Below are 25373 nucleotides of genomic sequence, written 5' to 3' on the forward strand. Positions count from 1 at the left end.
ATGTTGGATATAAGTTATCATGAGGCAAATGTAAAGTATAAACAAAAGTATAAATAAAGCAGAAAACACTTGGAAATTCCTTAAAAGCCAAGACACAGAAAGAGGGGTTTAAAAAAGTTCATACTGATTTATTTGTTTTGTATAACCCAGTCCAGGCCCAGAAGACATCAAAAGCAAGTAGGAGAAAACATAATCAGCACACATCATTACAGCCATAAGTTAACTGTTGCATCTAAATTAAAGTTAAATCTAGTCTTCCCATGCAGGTAACTTTCTATACGAAAGTTAAAAAGAAAAAAAAATTGTACTATTATACAATAAGTAGGCTACAGAGAATAACAGAGGTACATAATATAAACTTTGCATAGGAAACAGCATGTTTAGTGCTCAACCAATGAAGACAGCCGATCCAAGAGCATTCCACAAACCTTGCAAGAGATAGGTATTGAGGAAAGCTGGCAGACAGCCTTCAGTTCATGAGGTTATGTTATAAAGATAAGGAGACAGATAGTGATGTGGGTGCTAGAACTGAAGCATTCTCAGGGTCAGCCAATGGAGCAGAGAGGAGGCCCTAAGAAGCAGTGAGCAAATCCATCAGCATAAGCAGGAGACTTTGAGCATGGTGGAAGCAAGAATGGTTGAATGATAGCAGTAAAGCTATAACAACTTCTGTAGAAGGGACAATGAGTTCACAGCATCAGTTCAGAGGGAGGAAAAGCTGGCTCTAGAACACATATAAGCAAGGCTTAGAGTGCTCTAGAGGGCATATGCCATTGGGTGGTAAGCAAGTCATACAGGTTTAGATGGTGCATAATAACAGTTAAGGGAAATTTTGGGAGGAGCTAGAAGAAGCTGATTTCTCATATGATCAAATTGGCACATTTGTGCACATGATCTACCCGGGTCTTAGAGAACATGAAGTAATACTGTGAGAATAGCATCCTATTTTAACTTTTCATCTTAATATGCTGCAAATCTAATTATACAACCTATTATTTGTTAGTGCGTTTTCCATGTGCATCCTGCATGCTTCAGGCATGAATCACTAAATAAGTAGAAAAGGAATTCTATGACTTCCTCTGAACATACTTTTACTGTATTTTCCTATTAACAAAGCATGTGTAAAACTGCACCTAGATAGTCTTATCAGGCACAGTTTTCCAGGCATATTACTGCACTCGCCATGTGACTTTTGTTTGGCTGCTTATTCTCCCGCTGTGGAAGTGTCCACAGAAAGTGTTGGATTTCAGTTTGTAAATGGCCTCAGGCACACATTTGTGGGTATTTACGAATTTACAAGGTGAACCATCACTTGTAATGCCCCCTTTGGATCTCTTTTGTGTAATTGACTCACTCGAGAAATCTTCAATAGTAAATTAAGTTATGCACGCCAGGAGTCCTTTTATGAATTGCTAGCAAGCAGAAATGTGGTATTATCAGAGGTAAACATACTTTAAAGGTTAAAAATACCTTTGTGAATTGCTCTCATATTGTCCAGTTCCATCAGACTGACAGAGAAAGAAAAGAGTAAGATGGTCAATATTTGGAGGCACATAAGAAGAGATGGGAGTCTTCTGGAAAGTTGGAAACACATATAAAGACAACTGCTGAGAGATAGAGACTCGAACCTACCATGTTTGCCAGCACATGACTCAGGCAAGGCAAGATATAGGCCACTTTATTTATTGTAGGACTTTTTTATAGAAAATTAATCAATACAGGGACGTATATTCACCCACCTATTTTACGAACCAATTACAAATAATTTGCTGGAATGAAAACATTCTTGATACATGTTAGCATATCAGTGACAGAACTAGATATGGCATGAAGAAACATGCATTGGAAAAGCCAATCAGTCTTGTCTATTAAAAGTGATTGGCAGGCTTATGGATTTTACCACTGGTCACTTCTTTTGGCAGCACAGAAAAATAAATAAAAATGTATTCCATGGTGTGCACTCAAGCTGATGTCATGCCCCATGGACGTGCTGGAGTGGCCAACTTTAAATTCTCTCATGGCTGCCATTTTGAAAAGAATTCTCTTCGCGAAAACTCAATTTTAATATATTGAAATGGTGTTTTCTCAAAGATGAGTCGGTGCATGAGTACACATTATGAAACACTGGACGTCACTTTGAATGAACCTTAGAACAATTTACTATTCAAAATGGATTTTTCTAAAAAAACATAAATTAATGGATTATAAACGGGAACCAATGATCCAGGGAAAAAGAGCAAGAAGCAAGTGTTCAGAGACAAAGGTCAGTTTGTCTTTTTACAATTATTGTTTCTACTGACTGCAGAGTTTCAGGACTATGTAAGATGAACTGACAAACAACATTTAAATAACCAAGTCAAATGTACAAACATTTCAAAATATATTTCAGTAGTTGTGAATGCCAGTGTTTTATACTTCTGTGTAATCACAACTTATTGTAAAAGGATGAAAACAAATAAGAACACTTTACTTGGTGATCTGCAAATGATAAATATGTTTTCTGAAACCCAATTTTCACAGATTATTGTTAATACACTGTATAGTTTTATCAGAAAAGGGAAGGAAATTTACTGTCTGTAACTGACAGTGTGCTACCACATCATACATTAGAAATAGATTTATTAAAAGTGAGTGTTTAAACATGAACTGAGAAACACTACTTAGCTTATGGCAATGCTGTAAGTAAACTAAGAGGCAAGTCAAGGATCATGCATGCCTTACTTTACATGGAGCACACGTTTAGTCTATTTAATCAAACAAAATAGGATTTTTCTGTACAGCAGAAATGCTGAACTCACATATTTGAAGGTTCACTCATGTGTAAGAATGAAGAAAAAGGTGACTACATAAAATTAAATATTTGCCCTAGGATCACACACTTTGAGACCCGTTTATGGGTCAAATACATTACAGTAAGGTCGAGTAGATTATTCAAGTTACTCAACATGTAGGTAGTGTTACCAGCCAATCACAGTCATCTGGTTTGTCTTGACCGGTACCTAAGCGCATTTTAAGGCCAACCACAATGAAACATGATTCAGATATAGAAATCAAATTCGACTTGGTCGGAAGTCAAATGGAAGTCTGAAATGGAAGTCAGTATCCTGAGCGGGACAAGACAACAGGCTGTGACCAAAGAGGACATTGGTGGATATCTACTAGACAAGGTCTTGGTGAAGCAGATAACTTTTTGCAGGCCGGATACTTTTGAGGCCTTCACCCATTAAAGATTTCTACCTTCCAACTTAGCCACTTTTTTGGAGCCGGAAGTCTTCCAGTGGGGCATGGCTGCAGGCTGTAGCTGAAGAGGATGCATTCTTTGTGAGTTATCAGCAGATTGGATTTTAAAACTGCATAGCCAGATTACAAAAGTTAGGTTTGAAACTGCAGTCATGTTGACACTGTCAATGTAGTGGATAGCACAATGGGTGCTGCAGATCACTTGTGAAATTTAACTTACAGGACCTTCGTACAGGTTGTAGCAGGCTTCTCCAAAGAGTAGCTTGTGAGCTACTGTTAGCTTGCTAGCTACTTAGAAGTAACTCTCCTTTGTGCATCCAAGTCTACTAAATGAGAAGCTTTTGCTTGGCTGAATTAATTTATGTAGATCAAAATTCAGACTGTATTTTAGATAACTCGTGTATCTTCAGCACTCACAATCCAAAGTTCAAATGCTGATATCTGAGTGATAGATTATGTTGCATTCATTACCAGGACGCTCCTCCATCTGCTTCCAGTCCACACCGACACGCACCAAAGGACCCTTCTCCTGCAAAGCCTGCAATTTCACCTGCAACCTAACCTCCAAACTCCAAATCAAAACAGACAAATGCCTAAGATACATCATACTTAACACCCGCTCCGTCCACAAACATGCAATTGAACTCTGGAACCTCCTGACCACATATTCCCCCGACATCGCATTCCTCACCAAAACCTGGATGAATTCGGCCTCTGAACCAGACGTAGCCATAGCCATACCAGAAAACTACAAGATCACCAGAAGAGACCGAGGAGGAGGAATCGCCATAGTCCACAAAAACACCATAAGAGTCTCCACCAACTCCCACGACACCATCAACTCCGCCGAGCACCTCCACTTCAAAATCCACATCAACGCCAACAACACACTCAGAGGAACACTGGTCTACAGACCCCCCTGGACCCAGACCGCAGTTCTGCGACATCGCCGACGCCATCAGCTCCCAAGCCCTCGCCTCAACAGACTACATCCTCCTTGGTGACCTAAACTTCCACCTAGAAAATAACAACGATATCAACACCACCAACCTAATCGACAACCTCCCCAACTTCGGCCTCAAGCAACTCGTCACTACACCCACCCACTCCGCAGGCCACACACTTGACCCCATCTTCTCAGCCAGCAACCACGTCTCTTTCAGCCACACCACCGAACTCAGCTGGGTAGACCACCGCTGCATCCACTTCTCCTACCAGAAACCAGTCACTCACCACCACCGCACACAACCCCCCCGACGCAACTGGAGCAAAATATGAAGGGATCAACTGATCTCCACTCTCGCCTGGGACCCACCCCCTGGAACCCCGGACCCCAACACAGCCACCACCAACCTGCATTTCTGGAGCCAACACCCTTGCATCGCTCAAAAAAAAAAAAAACACCTCCCACAGAATCAAGGCCAGCTGGTTCACCCCAGAACTACAGGAATCCAAACGGCTATGCCGCAGAATGGAAAAAACCTGCCACCTTGACCCTACCAACTTCAACCACATCGCTTTCAAGGATGCCCTACGCAAACATCACCAACTGATCTGCACCACCAAAAGGACCCACTTCAAAAACCGCATCGACGCCAACGCTCACAACAGTAAAGAGCTCTTCGGCATCATCAATAAGCTCTCCACCCCCAGGACCTGCTCCAACGAACCCCCGCCATCACAGGAGTTCTGCAACTCACTGGTAACCCACTTCCGTTGAAAGACAGAAGAAATCCACGATAGCTTCAAACCCCAGACCCACCAGCTGACTACAAACACCCAAGAACCCAACGCTCCAAGCAACACCCACCTCCTCCACACCTGGACCCCTGTCAACATAGAGGACACCGCCACCACCATGGCCTCCATCCACTCCTGCCCACACCATAACTTCAATAAAGCAAACATCATCATCGCCCCCTACCTCTGCAAAACCATCAACAGCTCCTTCGAGTCAGCCACCTTCCCAGAAAGATGGAAGCACGCAGAAATCAACACCGTGCTGAAGAAACCAAAGGCAGACCCAGACGACCCCAGAACTACCGTCCGATCTCCCTCCTCCCCTTCCCAGCCAAGGTCATCGAAAAAATCATAAACAGCCAACTATCCCGGTTCCTGGAAGACAGCAAGGTAATCAACACCTCCCAATCTGGATTCCGCCGAAACCACAGCACCGAGACTGCACTCATTGCTGCCACAGACGACTTTAGGACCATGCTCGATGAAGGAGAAACAGCAGCACTCATCCTCCTGGAACTCTCCGCAGCTTTCGACACAGTATGTCATCACACTCTCCAAACACACCTCCACAACGCTGGAATCCACAAAAAAGGCACTCAACTGGATCTCTTCATTTCTCTCAGGCAGAACCCAGAGAGTCCGCCTCCCACTGTTCCAGTCAGAAGCCTCCAGAATCATCTGTAGCGTTCCCCAAGGATCTTGGCTCATCCTCACGCTCTTCAACGTTTACATGGCCCCCCTCGCCAACATCGCACAAACCCACATCAACATAGTTTCCTACACAGACGACATTCAGCTCATCCCCTCCCTCACAAAAGACCCTACAACTGCAAAGAACAACCTCCACAACAGACTTCACGCCATCGCCAGCTGGATGGAATCAAGCCACCTCAAGTGAAACACAGACAAGACAGAAATCCTCATCTTTGGCACCAACCCCTCAACTTGGAATGACTCCTGGTGGCCCACCTCCCTAGGAACCGCGCCCTCACTCACCACCCACGCACGCAACCTAGGCTTCATCTTGGACTCCACACTCAGCATGACTCAGCAGGTCAATGCCATCTCCTCTTCCTGCTACAACACTCTCCGCATGCTCCGCAAAATCTTCAAGTGGATTCCCATCGAAACCAGGAAAACTGTCACCCACGCCCTGATCAGCAGCTGATTGGACTACGGAAACACCCTATATGCAGGAATAACAACCAAACTCCTAACAAAGCTGCAAAGAATCCTGAACGCATCCGCCCGCCTCATTCTGGACATCCTACGCCGCGACCACATTTCCCCCCACCTCAGAGACCTTCATTGGCTACCAGTATCAAAGAGGATCACCTTCAAACTCCTCATCCACGCACACAAGGCCCTCCATGACACAGGCCCAGCCTACCTCAACAACAGACTCACCTTCCACACCCCCACCCACAATCTTCGCTCCGCCAGCCTCGCCCTCGCCTCCATCCCCTGCATCCCCTGCATCTGCCGCACCACCGCCGGAGGAAGATCCTTCTCTCACCTAGCCACCAAGACTTGGAACTCCCTACCGCTCCACCTTCGCTAGACCAAAGACCTCTTGGCATTCAGGAAACGCCTCAAGACATGGCTCTACGATCAGTAGCTCCCCCCCCAGCGCCTTGAGACCCTAGCAGGTGATTAGTGCGCTCTATAAATCCTTGATTGATTGATTGATTTCCTGGGTGTAGTGTCAGGGGTGTTGGAACTATGATTGTTATGCATTATACATGCAGAAGTGTTCCAAAATGACAAGGCAGGTTTTACATTAGTGCTGGCAGCCATGCCTGATGCACTTAGGTGATCACACCTTGTATATGGGGGCCACTTCAATAATCTTGTCTGATGTGGTTACTGCTACAACACTAATAATATTAGTAGCTCAGGATTATTTTCATTGAACTTAAGTTGCTCTTACAAAAAAAAAAAAAGGGCTGGAGACTCCTGCTTTGTACAATTTACTGGTAACTTTTGTTAAGAAAAATATGCCAACCAGGGGTATGACAATTTCATCATGTTGAGAGAGGGAGCACAAACATTTTACCCATGGTTAGCAGGGGTAAAGTGCAGTGCACAGAAAAAATCTGGAAGTACACCACTCATACGATGGTCATTTCCCACAGAAAGCCACTGAATAGGAATCAGGGAAATGAGACAGGCATGAAAGCAATCCAATCAAAAGCCAGCAGCTGACCCAAATCGACCTAGATAGATATGTTTTATTATTTGGAAGACTTTAGGGGCCTCTTTGGGTCAGAAGACCGCCACTCCAGTCTTCCGCCCACTGGCCCTATTATGAGTTTCCCTCTGGAACAGAGGGAAACTACCCACAACATTGATGCTGGCTCGTAATAGAGCCAGTGGCAATATTGCGGTGCGTCTGTAATTCAGGCAGTATAAAGCACAACGGGTCTGTCCACGGGGCCCCTGTTTCTGCCAGCCTTTGCATGGCAGTAGAACCACCATGCAAAAGCTGGAGGGCACGGGAGTCTTAATCTGAGTGCGAGCTGATGGAAAACCAATGCGCCAAAATGAACACAAATAGCCACAAGTGAAAGACTACAAGCAACAGGGCCAGTAACCATGGGCAACAACACACCAAGAGGTGGGACAAATGTAAGCGAGTGACCACAGAAAATCAAGGATTTTTTAAGGGCATCCAAAGGAACCAATGAGATAAGGTGGATACGCCGAAAGCCCATAGAGCAGATACCATAGAGCAGATACCACGTCTCACATGAATCACGCATGCGCTGCCTAGGCAAGGCCTAAAATGAGTAACTTCTTATAGGGAAAAAAGCTTTTTGTTTGAGGAATCTATTTATCTCAATGCAATGGAAATTCACACTCCACGAAGATCTTAAGCAAACTGTACCAAGGTACCGATGAGAACAAAGATTGCTTATTTGCGGAAAAAACTGTAGAATGAATTCCCTTCTCAAATTAATCAATAAGCACCAATTATAAAGGGAATCCTTAAAAAAAATCCTATGTAAGTTTATAAGGTGAATGCTGAGGATCTATTTTACAAAACAGCATGTTACGAAAAACATTTTGGTAGAATACCCACAGCTGTGGAAGGTAAAGCAAAGTTGAAAGTTTAGCTTTGCAACAAACATTTTTCTTACTATTAATTATATTCAGTGGTATGTCACACTGGAGACCCAGTTTGTCCTAGCCTAGGTGTTCTTAAAGCGGGTTCCATGACACAAATTCAGATATCCGCAACTTTTTCATAAATTGAATAAAATAAACAGAATAAAGTATGTACAAATAAAAAAAATAAAAAAATATTACAATTTTTAAAATGCACTCTATATGTGAAGAACTTAAAAGTGGAACCCAAAGATTAAGGGCCTGATTACTACCTTGGTGGAGGGGATTACTCTGTCACAAATGTGATGGTTATCCCGCATGTTGTATTACAAATTCCATTATATCCTATGGAACTTGTAATACAGCATCATGTTTGTGACAGAGTAATCACGCCTGCCAAAGTTGTTACCAGGCCGTAATTTAGTATGCTTAGCTTGATTCATGCGGGCAACTCAAGAACAGCAAACAGAATCCAGTATGGATGATTGGTGCCTCAAATTGAAGGACTGCTATACACCAAAAAAATTGTGCCTACATTAGAAGCAAAAAAAAAAACGGCTATGCTAGAATCTACAAAAGGCTTGTCTTTTTTAAATAAAATCAAATACTGAAAAGCTCAGACCTTCCCATTAAATTACAAAAATCTGTTTTTAAATATTTTTAATTTGTGAGTTAAAAATATAATTATTTCTATATCTGATTAAAAATACAGCAACAAGTATACATTAAACATTGTTTTCAGTTTCAAATTGAATAGCTTGTTTGGGCCGTAGTCTTCAGCTTCCAGGAGATATTCAGTGGGGTGTTCACAAAGTTTAAAGGTAAAAGGTTAAGAACCGTTCATATTAGCATATTTGTGTTTTAAAGAGTTTGGACTTGATCAGAACAATGTATGGTACACACCTGGGGAATTGCTTATGCCTAGGTGAGTCATAGCAGCTGGCAGGTTGCTTGTGCTGTTCTCCCCGCTGATATTTGAATATGACACATCATCAGGGTCCAAAGGTGTTGGCAGCGGAGAAGGAAAATGCAAGTTTGTCAAATCTGGCAACGAACCCCCAGTGTTCAAATTTCCCTGGAAATGTGTGAGCCCTGGACTCTGTTCAGGAGATGGACAAACTCTGCGAAGGGAACAAAATACATGTTTTAAACATACAGGGAAATTTTAAAAATGTAGGAAGGGTTGCGACTGTTAGATAAAGGAAACTGATACTAGAATTGAGTTTTTGGACACAGACCCTGCAACCTCAGTACAAATCCACTTGCTTTTGTTTTCTAAGTCTCGAGACAGCTTTGTAGATTGAGACTTGTTAATCAATACATGTTATAAGTGTTTTATCACCATTTACGTTTATATTGTCTCAAAGTGTAATCCTAAAACCTTGCCTCGATGCTGCAAAAGATATTTACATCAGCAGAATCCAAAAATGCAGTATCCAAAAAGGAAAATCGAAGCCTAAGTAAGGCCATTTGTGGTACAACTGTATCGGAATCATTGTCTACAGACTATTGGTACCTTATTATGGTCGTAATGTAATCCGGGAGAGCCCTAGGACTGAGATTAGGACAACGATACGTAGATACATAAAAAAATGATATTTTAATCCTATAAAATAAAACTTAGCTTGCATTATGTGTCTATACATTCAAAGGCATTAACTGTTTCAACAATGGCAGGCATATCCTCCCATCTGAGGCTGGAGGTGAGCATATTTCAATGTTGTTATCACTCAAATTTGGCTTTGCACCACCAGCTCCACAGCACTAACAATCTGCCCTTGTTCTTGCCATAATTCAAACGTTGGAGTTGCTGGGTCCTTCCACCGCCTACCAATCAGTATTTTCCAATAGCTCTCAGGAGATACTGAGCAAAACATATTTCTCTGAGCTGACACCGAAGAGAACAAATAAAACATCTCTGTTGATTTCTACTTTCACAATTTCTTTTACATAACTGCTCAACAAATCCTGCAACAGTTTAAATATTGGATAGAAAAAAAACACATGCAAGTGGTCACGGTTTACATTATCACACCTCATGCACTTCTTGACTGATTGAGAGCACATTTTAGAACATCCCCAGGCAGTCAAAAAGTGATGAACCATCAAAAGATGAGTCTATATAGTGTAGCAAAAATGGTTTTGTAAATAAAATATATTGAATGAAACATCAAATCTTCTGTGCATGTAACATTTTCAGTTTCCCATCGATGTATCAGTTCTGCTGTCCACTGTCCCTCGTTCATATGAGTCTTTTTAAGAAACTGAGATACAATATAAATAGTGTACTTGCAAAAAATTGTGGCTAAGAGGAAACAGTGTGAAGTACCTCGAATTGCTTCGACTACATGCTGAAGTTTCAGATAAGATAATAAAGCATTGATTTGACTGTTAGTGCACTAAATGTACACAATGTTTTGAATTTAGCTCAAAAACAGGTTAGCTGATCCATTTTATTACATTTGATCAAATTTAATGTTTAATAGATCACATCTTCTGGGTAAAAAATAAATATTGTGGGCATGCAGACCAATAGTATTTCTTAAAATCAAGTGATTTGAAAAAAAAAATATTTTGGGCAAAGTTACCATTTTGACAAAATTAGTCTACTAAATTTGTTATAGATGTAACTCATAAAACTCTTTAATTCCTTTAGGGAACTGCTGAAAAGTATGATATGGGATTAATCCCACAGCACATTCCAATCCGGAAGAGCTACCAATTTTTTAAAAAGTGTCTAACATGACTTAGATTCTGTCTGGTTCTGGTGTTAGAACTACCATGTCATCTGCATATATTTTGAGTTGCTGTCTAGTGGACATCTTGGAATTAAGTAATCTGCTCATAAAGCGGTTGCTAGTGGCTACATAAACAATGCAAAAAGTAGTGGGGTTTGTGGACAACCTTCTCCTATTCCAAGATCACAACTCCTAAAATTAGTTCACACCATTCACCACAACTGAAGCATCAGAAACATCTTAAAGAACATCTACTACACCTATAAACCAAGAAGTTATGCACCACGTATAATTCCAATACACTTAATCTAAAACCTTTTCCAGGCCAGCAGTCGAGCACATTAGCACTCAATTGTCGGTATATGAAAGTAATTCCCTTATATCCTTTTTTATTTGACATAATTTAATCAATAGTTTAAGTGATAAGAAGAGGAACTAGTTGCATAGTTTACTAACTATTGTGATTGTAGCCTTCTACCATGAGGCTAGAATTAAACCTGTGAAGGATATATCACAACAGACTAGCACAAATAGTTGTTAAATTTGGAGGAAGAGATGCTACCATAAATTAGGTGATACCTTATCTGGCCTGCTGCTTCCACATGTTTAAAACTGTTAACTATTTTCTCCATCTCATCCATTTGAATACAGTTTTCAAAAACGTTCATGTCTCTATCCATGATCATGTAGTATGATTTACATATTCCATTTAAAAAAAAAATGGGAGGTTAAATGCAGACTGTTGTATAAAATGTAGTAAAACTGGTGTGTATTTCTGTTGAATCTTCCATGCCAGCATATTTTATATCTTTTATTTTTATATGTTGCTGGCCATTTGCCAAGCCAATAGCTTACTAGTTTCCCTCCCATATGTACATTTTCTCTTTAAAGGTCATTGTCCTATTTAACATCATATTTATACAGGCAACGGGCATATTACATGTGCTAATCGTGTAGCCACTTCTACCGCAGTATTCTTTCACTCTTAATTGTGGCTCCTAAGTACAAGTCTTGCAAATCAATAGCTTTCTTTGTATGGCACAGGGTGTCAGGTTCTTATATTCTGCTTAAATGAAAACATAACTCTGTAACTGCCTCACTTGTAAATGCCTTGTAGGCATCCCAAATTGAAAAAAACACGAGTAAGATTTATATTGCTCCTAAAGAAGTGCTCCTTTTTATGCTTAATTATATCCAAAAAATAGGTACTCTTCAAAAGGATTGATGAAGGCCCTATTAGCCACTTTTGTGGAATGGTTGTACTTGTGTCTTGAACAGTTAATGTGATGAGATAGATATTATGACATAATTATGATACAATTTTGTATATATTAAGAGGAAATGTAATCTGCTATATCTATTATATCTATCCAAATTAAAAGGAAAGCACAGTAAAAATAAAAGGGCTCAACTAAATTTAGATTTTGAGACGTGCTTAAAATGGCCACTTGAATTTTAAGTTGTGGATATAGGTGCCTTTCAGTGACATATCAATTTTTTCCTGGCGATGTAATTTCTGCCATATCTACTTCCAAGTTCTTATTGTAGGGAAGCTTGAGCCCATTTCCTACCTGAACCATATTTGATGGCTATAACAGATATGTGAGATTTGTCATGATCAAGCCTGCTTCAGCACTTTGTGGTAGTACCTTGACAAGAGGCGAAGCTACTGGTGTTTAGTAACTGAATTTCTTGAATTGGGATATATGTCTCTTGAAAGAACATGGCGTTATCCCCAGTTTTACTTATTTAGCCAAGCATTACTATCCTTTTCCTCATAGCATTCCAGAAACAAAAGGTAAAAGAACTAGCTCGGGCTGCCATCCAAGCAAAGTTTTTCTATGTTATAAATTGTTAATTTAATACAGCTGTATTAAGTTAACTTCTGTCCCCCCTTCAACCCCTTCCACCCATTTTATCTTCCTTTTGGCACCACCATCTGCTCCCTTACCCTAATGCAAGTTCATATATGACATTGCCACCTAACCCACTCTCACCTCCTCCACAGTATGTGTGAAGCCCATCACCTAGACCTAAAATAACAGAAACGGCAAAGAGCAATTCTTAATCCACTATATTCCTCTAATTTACTTTGACAGATTTTAACAATTTCTCAGCGCCTGAACTCGAAAGTACAAATTAGACAGTACTATTGAAAAAGATTGATATTGGGGAAGGGTAATGCAAGAAAGACTTATATCCAACTGCCTGAATTATAGAGATACACTGGTGCAACTCCCATCCCCTTTGATTAGTTTGTTTCAAAATGGCAGGTTGAATTAATGCATTTGTGATTTTGTATCTGAATGGTTTATGAGATTTTGAGAAAAATAATTTCCACAACAGATTAAGAAAACTAACAGGCATTTTTAAGCTTGACAGCATCTTTGCTACAAGCAAAAGATGTCTTTCTAAGTATCCTCCAAATTTCTTCATGCAGATTAATGAACCTGCCCAAAACCACTTGACACTGCGTAGCATATACACATGCCTTGAGTGTGTCAGTAATAAATGGACGGAGTAGCCCATTTACTGTGATGATATAATATATAATAGTGTGTAACCATAACCCATGCTACTCATTGCAAGCCCTTTGCCTGAAATCATACATTTACCTCAATACACTAAGTAAATCAATATTGCACAGTTATGATGATTATTTGCCACAAGTCTGTAATGCGGAAAATCAAAGTCAAAATACTTCATCAGAATTGGTATACATTTAAGGAGATCATTATTTTGGTTGCATGGTATTAAAAGATCAAAAAGCTAATAATATAAATGTATATGACCATTTAAGACCAAACAGACCAAGTAGAAATGACCACAAAAACTACATTTCGATATTCAGGAGTTGTATTTTTGTTCCAATGAAGGCAGTGGAACGGAGCAGGAATTTAAATAAACAAACTAACAATATACATACGTTATTCCCGGCATCTCACAAGATCTGGGTCGTGAAGACAGAGACTGTACCTAAATGTCAAAAACAGAGATACTGTGTTTAACACACATTCAGAATAAGAACTTTACTCCAGCATTAATCATACAATTAAATAGGATAAAACATGGCTTCTACCGGTCTTAATTTGTATCTGATGCCAAAACTCATACTTGCAGGTGCAACACTCCACTTTGCTTAAGAAACAAGGGATGATAATGTTCAGGGGCCTGGCATTCTTATTTGTTGCTGTATTATTCTGTGTGATCCACTGCCATAACAAACTTCAGGATAATCAACACAATGAGCAGTTGCAATCCCTTCTTCAGAAATAGGGCACTGCTTGTGTTCAACTTATGTTGTAAATAACTCATACCAGACCTTTGAGCTATAGTTTTACAACTCGAAATCGCATTTAGTATTTTGATTCAGAATTTCCAAAGTTCATGCTGATACAATTCATGGCCCTGAAGATGCTGTCTTTGAGTCCAATGTTAAAGTTTGAGCGAGCAAGTACATGATTCTTATACCACCATTTCTCTCCCTCTCTTTAGTTAATATTGTTGGGTGTTTTGTTACAGTCTCTGTAATGCAGGTTTTGGGCAGGGGTCCTGTTCACTGTAGACGATGGGACCATGTGTAGTCCTGCTCTTCCTGTGGTATTGCATTTGAAGCTCAGGCACTTGTTTGGGCAGCTTTGTGCAATGCACAGAGCTTGTACTTGTGTTCTCTACCGGTCTGGCATCCTTCTGCCTAATTAGCCGTTGTGGTGGTTAGGACCATATTACTTTTTGGCCTCTTTCTTTTTTGCTCCACTGCCTCAAAAATCTGGTTACAATGGGTGATCTAAACCATGGGATAAAGTTACCTTGTTCATCCTTTTATTTGTTTTCAAGTCTCCCAGCCTCAAATATTTAGGGGCTCCCACGGCACCCACTATCGAAGCAGCAATACCTCTTTCATGCGGGTTGGCTGCTTGGAGATAATGTCACTTTTATAAGCAGTGTCCTCAATATCTCAGCATTGTATAGGCCTATATGGGTTTTCACTAGAGGGGTCCACTTCATCCACCATGTATTCCCGTAATGCTAGGGCTCTCCTGAGAACGATTCCAGCATTTCAACGGAACAATTCTACACGTAATAGAATTACTAAACTGAATAAACCATGCAAAGACCGGATTATTCTCCAGACTGTTGCAGTCTTGGGATATTGCTGGATGCCAGTACCATATTTACTATTCATTTAACCTTTCCTTATTTCCTCATGGGAAAGTGTTGGTAAAGTATTATTTGGCTGTCTTTACAGCAGTTGACAGCTAAATTACATCTAAGGATCTAACGTAATGTAAATTTGTACCGGTTACATGGATCCCCCGGTCACACAAGCAACAGAACAAGCAATACTTTTCATACCTCCAGCTGGGTATAGGCATGCCATATAGGCAACTATCATGTATCTCCCAAAAGCACCAAAAACAAAAAAGAACACATCAGAGGAAACATCTCTCATACACACAGCACATGCCAGGTATGCCACATCATTGCAATCCTGTGGTTCCCAGAAGACATAGCCATGAAAACTAGTCACACAAAAATACATCAAGGAGCATATTAATCAAAACACCTCATGTAAATACACAAAACAGCACTGATGTACCATCACCTTTGTGGGAACTTACTGGAAGGTGGGGTGTGCTTGTCCAAGCACAATCAGGAATTACTAGGCCCGAAATGTACAAATTGGGGTCATTTATGTCTGGTGACGTAGGGCTTCTTTACTATTGGACTCAAACTGATTGTCAAGTGCATCCCTATAAACTGGACTCAGCACAGCAAAGTAGTCCAATGCTTAGGCAAGGTGGTAATGACATCTATACTTAACACACAGCTAAACACTAAACATACAATTGAAATGTGAACAAAGAAAAACACACCTATCTAAGTCATTCCTGAACTAGAGATCTTTGTAAAAAGGACTTTCACTAAGTAAGTAATGAAAAGCCCTTCTTGTAATTGTCAAAGGGTTACAAAATGCAAAACCCATTCCTATTGTATTTGGCTGAATGCTTTTCTAACAACTTTATGCTATCCTACAGTGGACATAAACATCGATCACTTTGCAATTCTTAACCATTATCCTGCCATTGAGGTCCCTCCCCTAATATGCATGTACTCCCTTTCCTGTGGGGATTAAGCATCATAGCAAGACCTCCAAAACCCTGCCTTGGAGGTGATTTGTTTGGCTTGTGCAACACATGGCAACAGTCACACCATAAGTAAACAAATAGGGTGTGGCAAAAAGGTGCTTGTGGTATTGTTATTGTGGAATGTAGACTATTTAGGGGAGGCAAGGGAGTGAGCGTGGAATGTGATGAGTGGCGGTTGGCAAGAAGGGAACGGGCAAAAAGAGTGGATGGCACCACTTGTTTATGCTTATCTTGAATAAAAGACATTGAAGTGCATACCGTCTACGTGGATTATCTTAACAATGGCGACGAGCAGAAGTTGTACAATTGAGTCCCTGGCAGAGCGGTGTCACCATTCTCCATGCGCATCGGCGCTTGTGAGGATCATCGAGGCCGGTGAGGTCCGCTGAATGCGGAGGCGGCTATCGCAGTGACCAGGAGCTTTGTTCCCTACATAGCATCACGCTTATAACATCACAATGGTTTTGTTAACACGCCTGAAAGCTACATTTTAGTAACGTGATTTCTGTGCATCGTGGTTGCGCTGGCAACGAGACCCACAGTGAGTGCGTGGTGGCGGCCATTTTAAGAAGGATAGACAATATTTTCTTTGTGTTGCGTTGCCTTGAAAACAGTCTGCCGGCCATTTTAAACTTCCTTCGAGTAGTTTCGGAAACAGTATGATGAAAATATTGCGGTGGCCATCTTGAAGCAGTCAAAATTTGATTTATACTCATGGATTGTGGCGGATTTCAGTGATTCGCACACCTTATTTTTATGTGTGATTTATGAGGATTTGTACAAAACTAATTTCTGTGATTGCAAGCTATTGGAACAAGGAATTTCACACTGCATACTTTTAAAGTGTATATTATTGTGTTGGCTAATTTTTTATCGTCCAACATTCAAATTTCGCTATGTCGAATATTCAACCGCCACCATTTTTTAAATCTGAGCTGGGTGAGCCACCTATACAATGGGAATTGTGGATTGATTTATTGGACGCTTATGTGGAGGTTCTGGAAGATCAAGAATGTTCTCCTGAAAGATATTTAGCACTATTGAAGCACAGGTTAGGTGCAATTGGACTAAGAGAGTTTAAGAACTTACCTCAGACTGATAATACTGGTGATGTGGATGTATACCAACTTGCCAAGAAGCAACTTCAAGAACGTTATGGCAGGAAAATTAATGTGGTGTTAGAGCGTTACAAATTTTATTCAAAGACACAGCATGACGACAAATCTATAGACCAATTTGTAGCGGCCCTTAGAGGGCTGGCGGTTACTTGCAAATTTGAGCAAATTCCTTATGACCAGGTTTTAAGAGATCAAATATTAATGAAAACAAAATCACGCAAAATACAGGTGAAATTGTGGTCATTTAGTAGTGATCTGATGTTGGAAGGTGAAATTGAGGTGGCATGAACCATTGAGGTGTATGAGAAGTTTATTCAGACTGTGAGGATACATGTTACTGATTCTGAATCTGGGGCTGTTTGGGTTAGTTCTGTGACGAAGGAATCTAAAGGGTGCGGAAAGAAAACAAAATGGAAAAAAAGTGGTACAAAACTTTGTTATAGGTGTGGTGCTGGGGATCATTTAGCTAATCTTAAGAAATGCACGGCACTAAGTAAAATGTGTAATGTATGTTAAAAAGTTGGTCATTTCAGCAAGGTATGTAAAAGCGGTAAGAGAACCATAAGTTATGTGTCTGAGCATGATGAAATAGAAGAGAACAGAGTCCAAGATATAGTTTTGAGTGTGTTACAGGATGATGATGGTATTGAGGGTAGGTCTTTGGGGTTACTTACTTGCAAGCTACTTATGGATGGAGTTGAGGTTACAGCTATGGTTGACTCGTGTGCCTGGTTCACTATTATGTGTGTGGAAATGTTTAAGAAATTATGGCCCAGTAGAGAGTTGATCCAAACATATCTGAATCTGGAGAGTTATACTTGCCACAGAATTCCCATAGTGGGGTATACTAATGTACACATTGTGAGGGCAAGTTGTATGTAGCTGAGAAGGGTCCGTTAATTCTAGGATGGCTGCATATTAAGAAATTGGGCATGAAGATTGACTCTAAAAAAAAATCTCCAGTGTGTGTGTGGTATTCGAGCATGATCTGCACCATGAAATGAAGTATGCTGAGTTAGATAACAGTTTTCCTAGGGTGTTTTCTGAATCATTAGGTAAACTTGAAGAATTCAAACACAAAATCATATTGCGAGAAAATGCAAGTCCTGTAAGACATAAAATGCGGAATGTACCTGTGAATCATACACCTAAGCTTAAAGAAATGTTAAGGGATTTGTGTGAGAAAAACATTAAACCAATTAAGAGTTCAGATTGGATTTCGCCGGTGGTAATATCTCTTAAAGGGAATGGGGATCTCAGGTTGTGTGTCGATTTGAGGTCCTTGAATGAGGCGATTTAGATTGATACATTTCTGCTGACAAATTTACAAGAATTAGTATCATCAGTAATCCAAGCCTCAATATTTTCCACCATAGATTTATCCAGCGCTTACCATCAGATTGAAGTGGATGATAACTCCAAACATTACACTGCATTCATAACAAAGGAAGGTGCATTTCAACATAGAAGAATTCCATTTGGCCTTGTTAGCGCCTCTGCTGTTTTCCAAAGAGAAATGAATAGAATTTTCAGTGGGGTGATGAATGCAAGGGTGTTTGAGGATGATATCCTAATATATGGTTACAACAGATCAGAACATGACAAGGTGTTGAAGGATGAATTAGTCATACTTCGTGAGAATGGGTTGACTGTAAGGAAGGAGAAATACTAAAACTCAAGTTGAGTATTTGGGTCACATCATTTCTCGTGAAGGAAATCGTCCTAAGATAAGCCATGTAAAGGCTATTGTTGATGCCCCTGTGCTAAGTTGTAAGGAGCAATTGATGTAATTCCTAGGTCTTAATGAATTTTATTCACGTTTTATAGAGAATTATGCAACCAAAATGGAGAATTTGAGAAAACTTTTAAGGAAAAATGTTCCGTTTGTATGGGGCAAGGATCAGTCTAAGTGTTTTGAAAGTATTAAGCGTAGATAATACAAGCTCCATGTTTAAAACCGTTTGAAACTAATACAGACTGTATAATTGCTGTCGATGCAAGCAACTACAGAGTTGGGGTTATCTTATATCAAAAGAAAGGTCATGAGAAATGGATTGTAGCTTATGCTTCGCAGACACTCTCGCAATCTGAAAGTAACTATTCTGTGATCAAGAGGGAATTGTTAGCTGCATCTTGGGCTGTGCAAAGTTTTCAAATGTATATATGGGGGAGGAAGTTCAAATTGTGTACAGACCATAAACAGCTGGTTAATATTTTGCGTCCTGGTGGTAGAAAAAAATGTATCTGCAAGACTTGTTTCTAAATTGCAAATGTATTTTTTCGAAGTGGAGTATATTCCTAGGAGATGCAATGTTGTTGCAGATGGTCTGTCCCAATTACCGATGAAGAGGAGAGTGTTGATGCAGAGAGTGATGTTGCATTTACGTATGAGGATGTGTTGTCAGGATTGGATTTGCAGGAGAAGTCAGAACAGGACATTTTAACGGAACAGGAATGGGATCAAGAAATGATGAAAGATAATGAAAGTGGTGAAAGGGTACATACTTAATGGCTGGCCTAGTGAACGTGTGTTGAGAGGTGAGAGTGCTATTTTATGGAAATTGAAGGATGAACTCAGTTTATGTGGTGAGGTTGCTGGGGTGACAGAATAATTCCCCAGAAGGGGATGCACAAGGTTATTGTGAGGAAGAGTCAAATTGATCACAGTGGTATGTCTAGGAATAAGCGGAAAGTGAAGGAATTTTTCTGGTGGCCTGGTGTTGATGTGATGATTGATAGATTTGTAAGGAGTTATTTTATTTGTGCTCAGAGTGATAAACGTGCAAGGGCATGCACGGGACCATTGATACTGGTTGAGTTACCTGATAGGCCTTGGAGGAAGCCAGGAATTGACTTTATTGGGCCATTTTCTACTTTGCCAGCAAAGGAAGCATATGCCATAGTATTGGTTGAATGTTTTTCTAAATGGCCTGAAGTGGAATTTATGAGCAAAATATCCACGGAGACAGTAATAGAATTTTTGGAAAGTATATTTCCAGGGATGTTGTACCAGAAATTCTTGTATCGGACAATAGGGTACAATTTACCTCTACGAAAATGTCAGAATTCTTAAAACAAAATGGTATAAGACATGCAAAAGTTGATTATATAATCCGTCTTCGATTGGTCAAGTTGAAAGGTTCAACAGAGTTGTTAACACAACTATACAATTGGCTCTAAAATCTGGTATTCCATGGAAATGGTCCTTACAGAATATGCTTGCATCATATAGAGTGACTCCCCATTCTGTGACAGGGAAGATGCCTTTTAAATTGTTAAGAGGAAGGAAACCGTCTCTTAGTTTGGTTCCATGGTGGTTGATGGTGAGGAATCAGGTGAAATTTGGAGTTGAATGTGATAAGGAAATGAGGAGCAAGGTGCAGGATTATCAACTGTGTACTAAATAGTATCACAATGTCAAATATAGTACATGTGAGTTGTCGGTGGGGCAAAGAGTTAGTGTTAAATTACCTGGAGTTGTTGATAAAGGGAAACCACAATGGTCTGAGCCAAGGAAAGTCGTTAACATTTTGAGAAACTCAGTTCAATTAGATGATGGAAGAATCTGGAATGTAAGACGTTTGTAAATTTATATGTCTGTAGGGAAGAGTGATGAAGGATGTTCGGAGGAGTGTAATGGGTACCTATTTGAGAGTGCTCCTGATGTAATGGATAAAGGTACTCATGATGAGAGTGGTGTAAGTGAGAATAGCGAGAAAGTCTCCCACTTCTTTGGAAGACATTGTGACAAACTAATGGTATCATTTTTATGTTTAATATGTTGTTAAGAGGTCATTTGTATATTGAACATTGTACTCAAAATTGTTGGGGGAAAAATGTGTGGTAATGTTATTGTGGAACGTAGAATGTTTAGGCGAGGCAAGGAGGCAAACATGAAATGTGACGAGTGGCGGTTGGCAGGAAGGGAACGGGGGAAGAGAGTGGACGGCACCCCTCGTTTATGCTTGAATAAAAGACATTGAAGTGCATACTGTCTATCGTGGATTAGCTCATCAGTGCTGTACTCTGATAACACTGCCTATGGTCAGCCTTTTCCCAAGCCAGCTAGGCTTAGCCTTGCATGGCTAACATACACACTAATACTCCTTCTGAAGAAATTAGGTAATCACAAGGTCCAGTTTTCAGAAAATATGGGAATACTAGTGATATGGGATAAAGGAGGCTCACCACAGTCACCTATAGGTACTGATACTTCCCCTAAGCTCCACACACTGTACAGAGCAGATGTTGCTTCCACATCCTAAGTAAGTAGTCCCACACCTTTACTCTTGAGACAACAGAGACCTCCACACTTACCAACGCCCTCAGACAGCAAGGGGATGAAACCTCTTTAAAGAATCGCTCTCCTCAGTAGGGGCACGCCCAGCATCCTTTTCTTCACAACGGGCAGGCTAGCATTCCTTCAAGACATTCAAATAGCCATTACAAGAAATCTAGAACCAGGTTCTTTACTCAACCAGGCATGAAAGTAAATAATCTAAAATTCTAGCCCGGAAGCACTGCAGTCGTCTCACCTGCACTGCATACAGCTTCTCTTAGGCTGATGAGAAAGCTTGGCACAATAAAAAGTGCATGTGCCCAGGATTTATCTGCAAAGCTGACCAATCAGCTGCTGTGAGTAGTTCAAACTTTGGGGGCTCTTCCACTCCTGCATGACTCCTTCCATTATTTGTGCTTGGTTTGGTGACTGTACACAAGGAAAATTCACAGGAGAGGGTAGTGCACTCTCCAGAGACATGCAGAATACATTTCTCTCCCAACAATCACAAAGGTAAAGCCAGAGAACACTTTGGGCAACAAATAAAAAATGCTTCTTATAATAATGCCTGCTCTAAAATAACAACTAAATACAAACAAGAATTTGCAATGGAATTGGTCTCGCATTTGCTACAGTTAGAGCTGCTGGCATTGTAAAATCCTACCTGGACTTTTCTTGCCACATAAATTGGACACAGCAGTGTCCAGCTAGATGAAAAACACCTAAAAGAGGAGGGATTTCTACCAATAAGCAACACACTTGAACATAACAACATGAGCTTTTTTTGCAGTAAGAATCAATAGAAGACCCGCCAAGTGTGCTTTCTGTCAAGTGCCACACTGGTAAGGGATATGGTGGAAACAACAGTGGCACGGCCTTCTCAACCAGAAAATGAAAAGTAAAACATTAGTTGACATAAGCAAGTCGATCCAAAAGTGCCATGGCTGCCATGAGCATGAGTGCGAAGTAGAGACACAAAAGGAAAAAGAAGTTCCCTGGCAGTCAAACATATCAGCAAATGTGCAATTATCCATGTAACAGGGCCGATGGCCAAGGACGTAACAAAACCGCCCAAGGAGAGACAAAGGTAAAGCATTTACCAATGATAACAAAGGATTTTTGAAAGGCAAGACCTCGAACGAGTGAAAGTGATGGGCGTGAGGTGGGTGTAGTTAAAAGCCACAATACTCACAACAGGTCAAAGCACTGACACGTACGACCTTAAATGAAAGATAGTGGCGCTACTGTCTATGAACCCTAAGTCCAGGTTCAGCAACAGAACACTGCATCAGACACTGTCATTCATGTTTTGGGGGAGAGTCATGACTACCATCCCTGATGCCTGGTGTGTATCTGTTTGTTAGTTTTTTCATCTTTAACTAAGTCTGGCTAAATGTGCATGCTTGCTGAATATGTGTTACAGAACCCAAAGACCATAAGCCTACTTTAAATAGCACGTCTGTCAGCCACTGTTTTAGAACTACGCAACCTCCTGAGATGCTTCCATAAAATTTAACTTTTATCTTGAATTTTTGGCCTGAATTTTTTACAGTGACTGCCCACAATTTTGTCTTTTTGCCATGTTGTGACTCTACAGGACACTGCCCTCCAAAGTTCACAGCCAGGGCCCGGACACCACTTTCGGTCCTAGGGACTGGACAGAGTGTGGGGGAGAGCAGAAAAGTTGAATGACGGATAAAATAAGTATCACTTGGGTGGAGATAAGAGCAGAGTAAGGAAGAGAGGAGAAACGCCTACGAGGGAATATTCAATAAATAATAGTGCCATAAAAAGCAACCTTCTTGACGCATTTGTTGTACATACTGTTGCTTTAAGTTCCTCTGCCCACGGGAGGATGCATTTTTAATCAGTGCACTAATGCACGTGATTCAGAACAGCCGACCCAGCATCAGTGCTACCTGGTAAATTAAGGCACAAAGTCAAACGGCTGCTCAGTGTTGTGGCAACTGCCCCTGCGCATCATATCAGCAGCCTGCCAAATAACGAAAGCAGAACTGACTTCAAACACATGAGGCCCCCAGAGAGTTGAAGACATTAACTCTTCATGGGCCACTTCGGTCAAGGAAGGTCACAGCAGCAAAAGGCTACAGATTATTAACAGCCATTGAGGAACTTATCGGTGCCAGCTCACGCATGTGCAGTGAAGTGTTATTCTTTTGTGGCATGCACTGTGTACACACTGCACAGAAAAACTGCAGAACTGGCAACTCTATGAAAATAAATCTGTTCCTTTATTACCCCATTCGTCTTTAGTCTAGTCATAGACTGAACAACTACTTTATTTCACTGTTATTCTCTGTGGTTTTCTTACATTCTAATAATCATATTAGTTTTTAGCAAACAGTGACTGATCTTAACAAGGTTCATCATCTGATCTATATTACAGTAAATGGCAGTAGTAAATAAAAAAACTCTTCGATTTATAGATTTTTATATGTTGTTGAGATTTGCCACTTATAGAAAACAAGTGCTATCAGAGATGATCTTAAACCCATGGAGTCATCCTGTTGGAATGGCAGCGTGCTGCGTGACATACTGATCTTTTTTACTCACTATAGTCATCTAAGTGCTCCCAAAACAAAAACGGGTTAATTGTCATTTTTTGACAACAGCACCCACGAGTAAAAACAAAAAAATAAAGGAGATGAGCAATGCACTGTGTGTGATGTAGTGAGTGCGGCTAGGATGGGGGCTGGAGAGACAGAGAGAGACTATGCGATGTGAGGGCATATGGGGCTTGTTTAGTAAAATAAGCTTATTTTAGGAGCAGGGTAGAGGACAGCACTGGAATAAATCCAAAACAAATGTCAGCGACATGTGAGGAACGGAATGCTGCATTAAAACACAGGCAGCTACCAGCCTAAAACACACTCCGTGAAAGGGGAGCACCAAAGAAACGTTAAAAATAGTCTGTCACAGCAACAGATAAAGAAACCAAAGTGGAACAATACAGTAGTAGGTCACTGCTCTGAAACAGAAAAAGGAGGAAGAAAAAGGCAGAACTGACCACTAGCAAGCAAGAATTTTTAAAGGACACAGCAACCGGCAACTGAAATTGCTTTGCCACAAAGTAGAAGTATACTTAAGTATACACCAGGTCGAATGCTAACGCTCGACCTAAAAATCAGTTTTAATCAAACATGCCAGACACACAGATTCAATTTCAAATCATCACATAACATGGATAGAACAATATGAGTACTCACTATAGTGCATTTTAAATTTAAAACCAAAATAACACACTAGACAGTGCACTACACACTTCTTAAAAAATCTCAGCTATGCCTAATAACACCACACTTCATACGCCGTGGAACTTCATGTGAGAGACCAAGGAGATGCATAGCCAACTAGGAAAGCCATCAGTCCCGGCCACTCAAAATATAAATGTAAAGAACACAATACCTGAAACAACATCAAGAGACTGCCCTGAAATTAAAACCTCAAAAATGGGTGTAAAGGTTTGCCTCATGTAGGCATAATTTGTACAGGACCATAGCTACAGCTGGTTATGCACGAGACAAATGGCAACAATACCCCTTAAAATTAAACTGATTATTTCTTCTGAATCCCTAGATAATTTTGACTGATCATTATTTTATCGACATTGTTAGTATGTCTTGATTTGAAACACCAATTACAAAATGATCCTTGGGATACATAGAAAGAATGTGATAAAGAGATCAGCTGTTTTCTGGACCTTTCATTCCATTTCATCCTCATCTAAAACATTGGATATCATCTCAATTTGTTCACTTTTTTGAGCATCTGAAGCTACGTGTCACTATATGGTCCTAACACCATCATTCCAATTTCACTCCTACTGTTTTATAGTGCTTAATGAAATACCTTAATTCACTCTACAGTAACTCCTTTTCAGGGCTTTTTGATAAAATCATATGTGCAGGAAAAAGAAAAACCATAAACCCTAGAAACTGTGAACACTACTTCATTTTGTCCAACAAGACTTTATTATAGC

General features: G+C 40.4%; 1 protein-coding gene across 3 annotated transcripts in view; it reads right to left on the reverse strand.

Annotated features, from left to right (window-relative positions):
• The window catches only part of CRTC3 (CREB regulated transcription coactivator 3), a 713757-nt gene that overhangs the window by 145160 nt on the left and 543224 nt on the right, over positions 1-25373 (reverse strand). For all 3 annotated transcript variants that reach the window (XM_069222591.1, XM_069222590.1, XM_069222589.1), the window contains 2 exons: positions 13753-13802; positions 8992-9209 (listed from right to left, as the gene is read on the reverse strand). In XM_069222591.1, coding sequence (XP_069078692.1) covers positions 8992-9209; positions 13753-13802 — 268 coding nt within the window. The remainder of the gene's footprint in view (positions 1-8991; positions 9210-13752; positions 13803-25373) is intronic.

Source organism: Pleurodeles waltl, chromosome 3_1, assembly GCF_031143425.1.
Source record: "Pleurodeles waltl isolate 20211129_DDA chromosome 3_1, aPleWal1.hap1.20221129, whole genome shotgun sequence".
Classification (NCBI taxonomy): Eukaryota; Metazoa; Chordata; class Amphibia; order Caudata; family Salamandridae; genus Pleurodeles; species Pleurodeles waltl.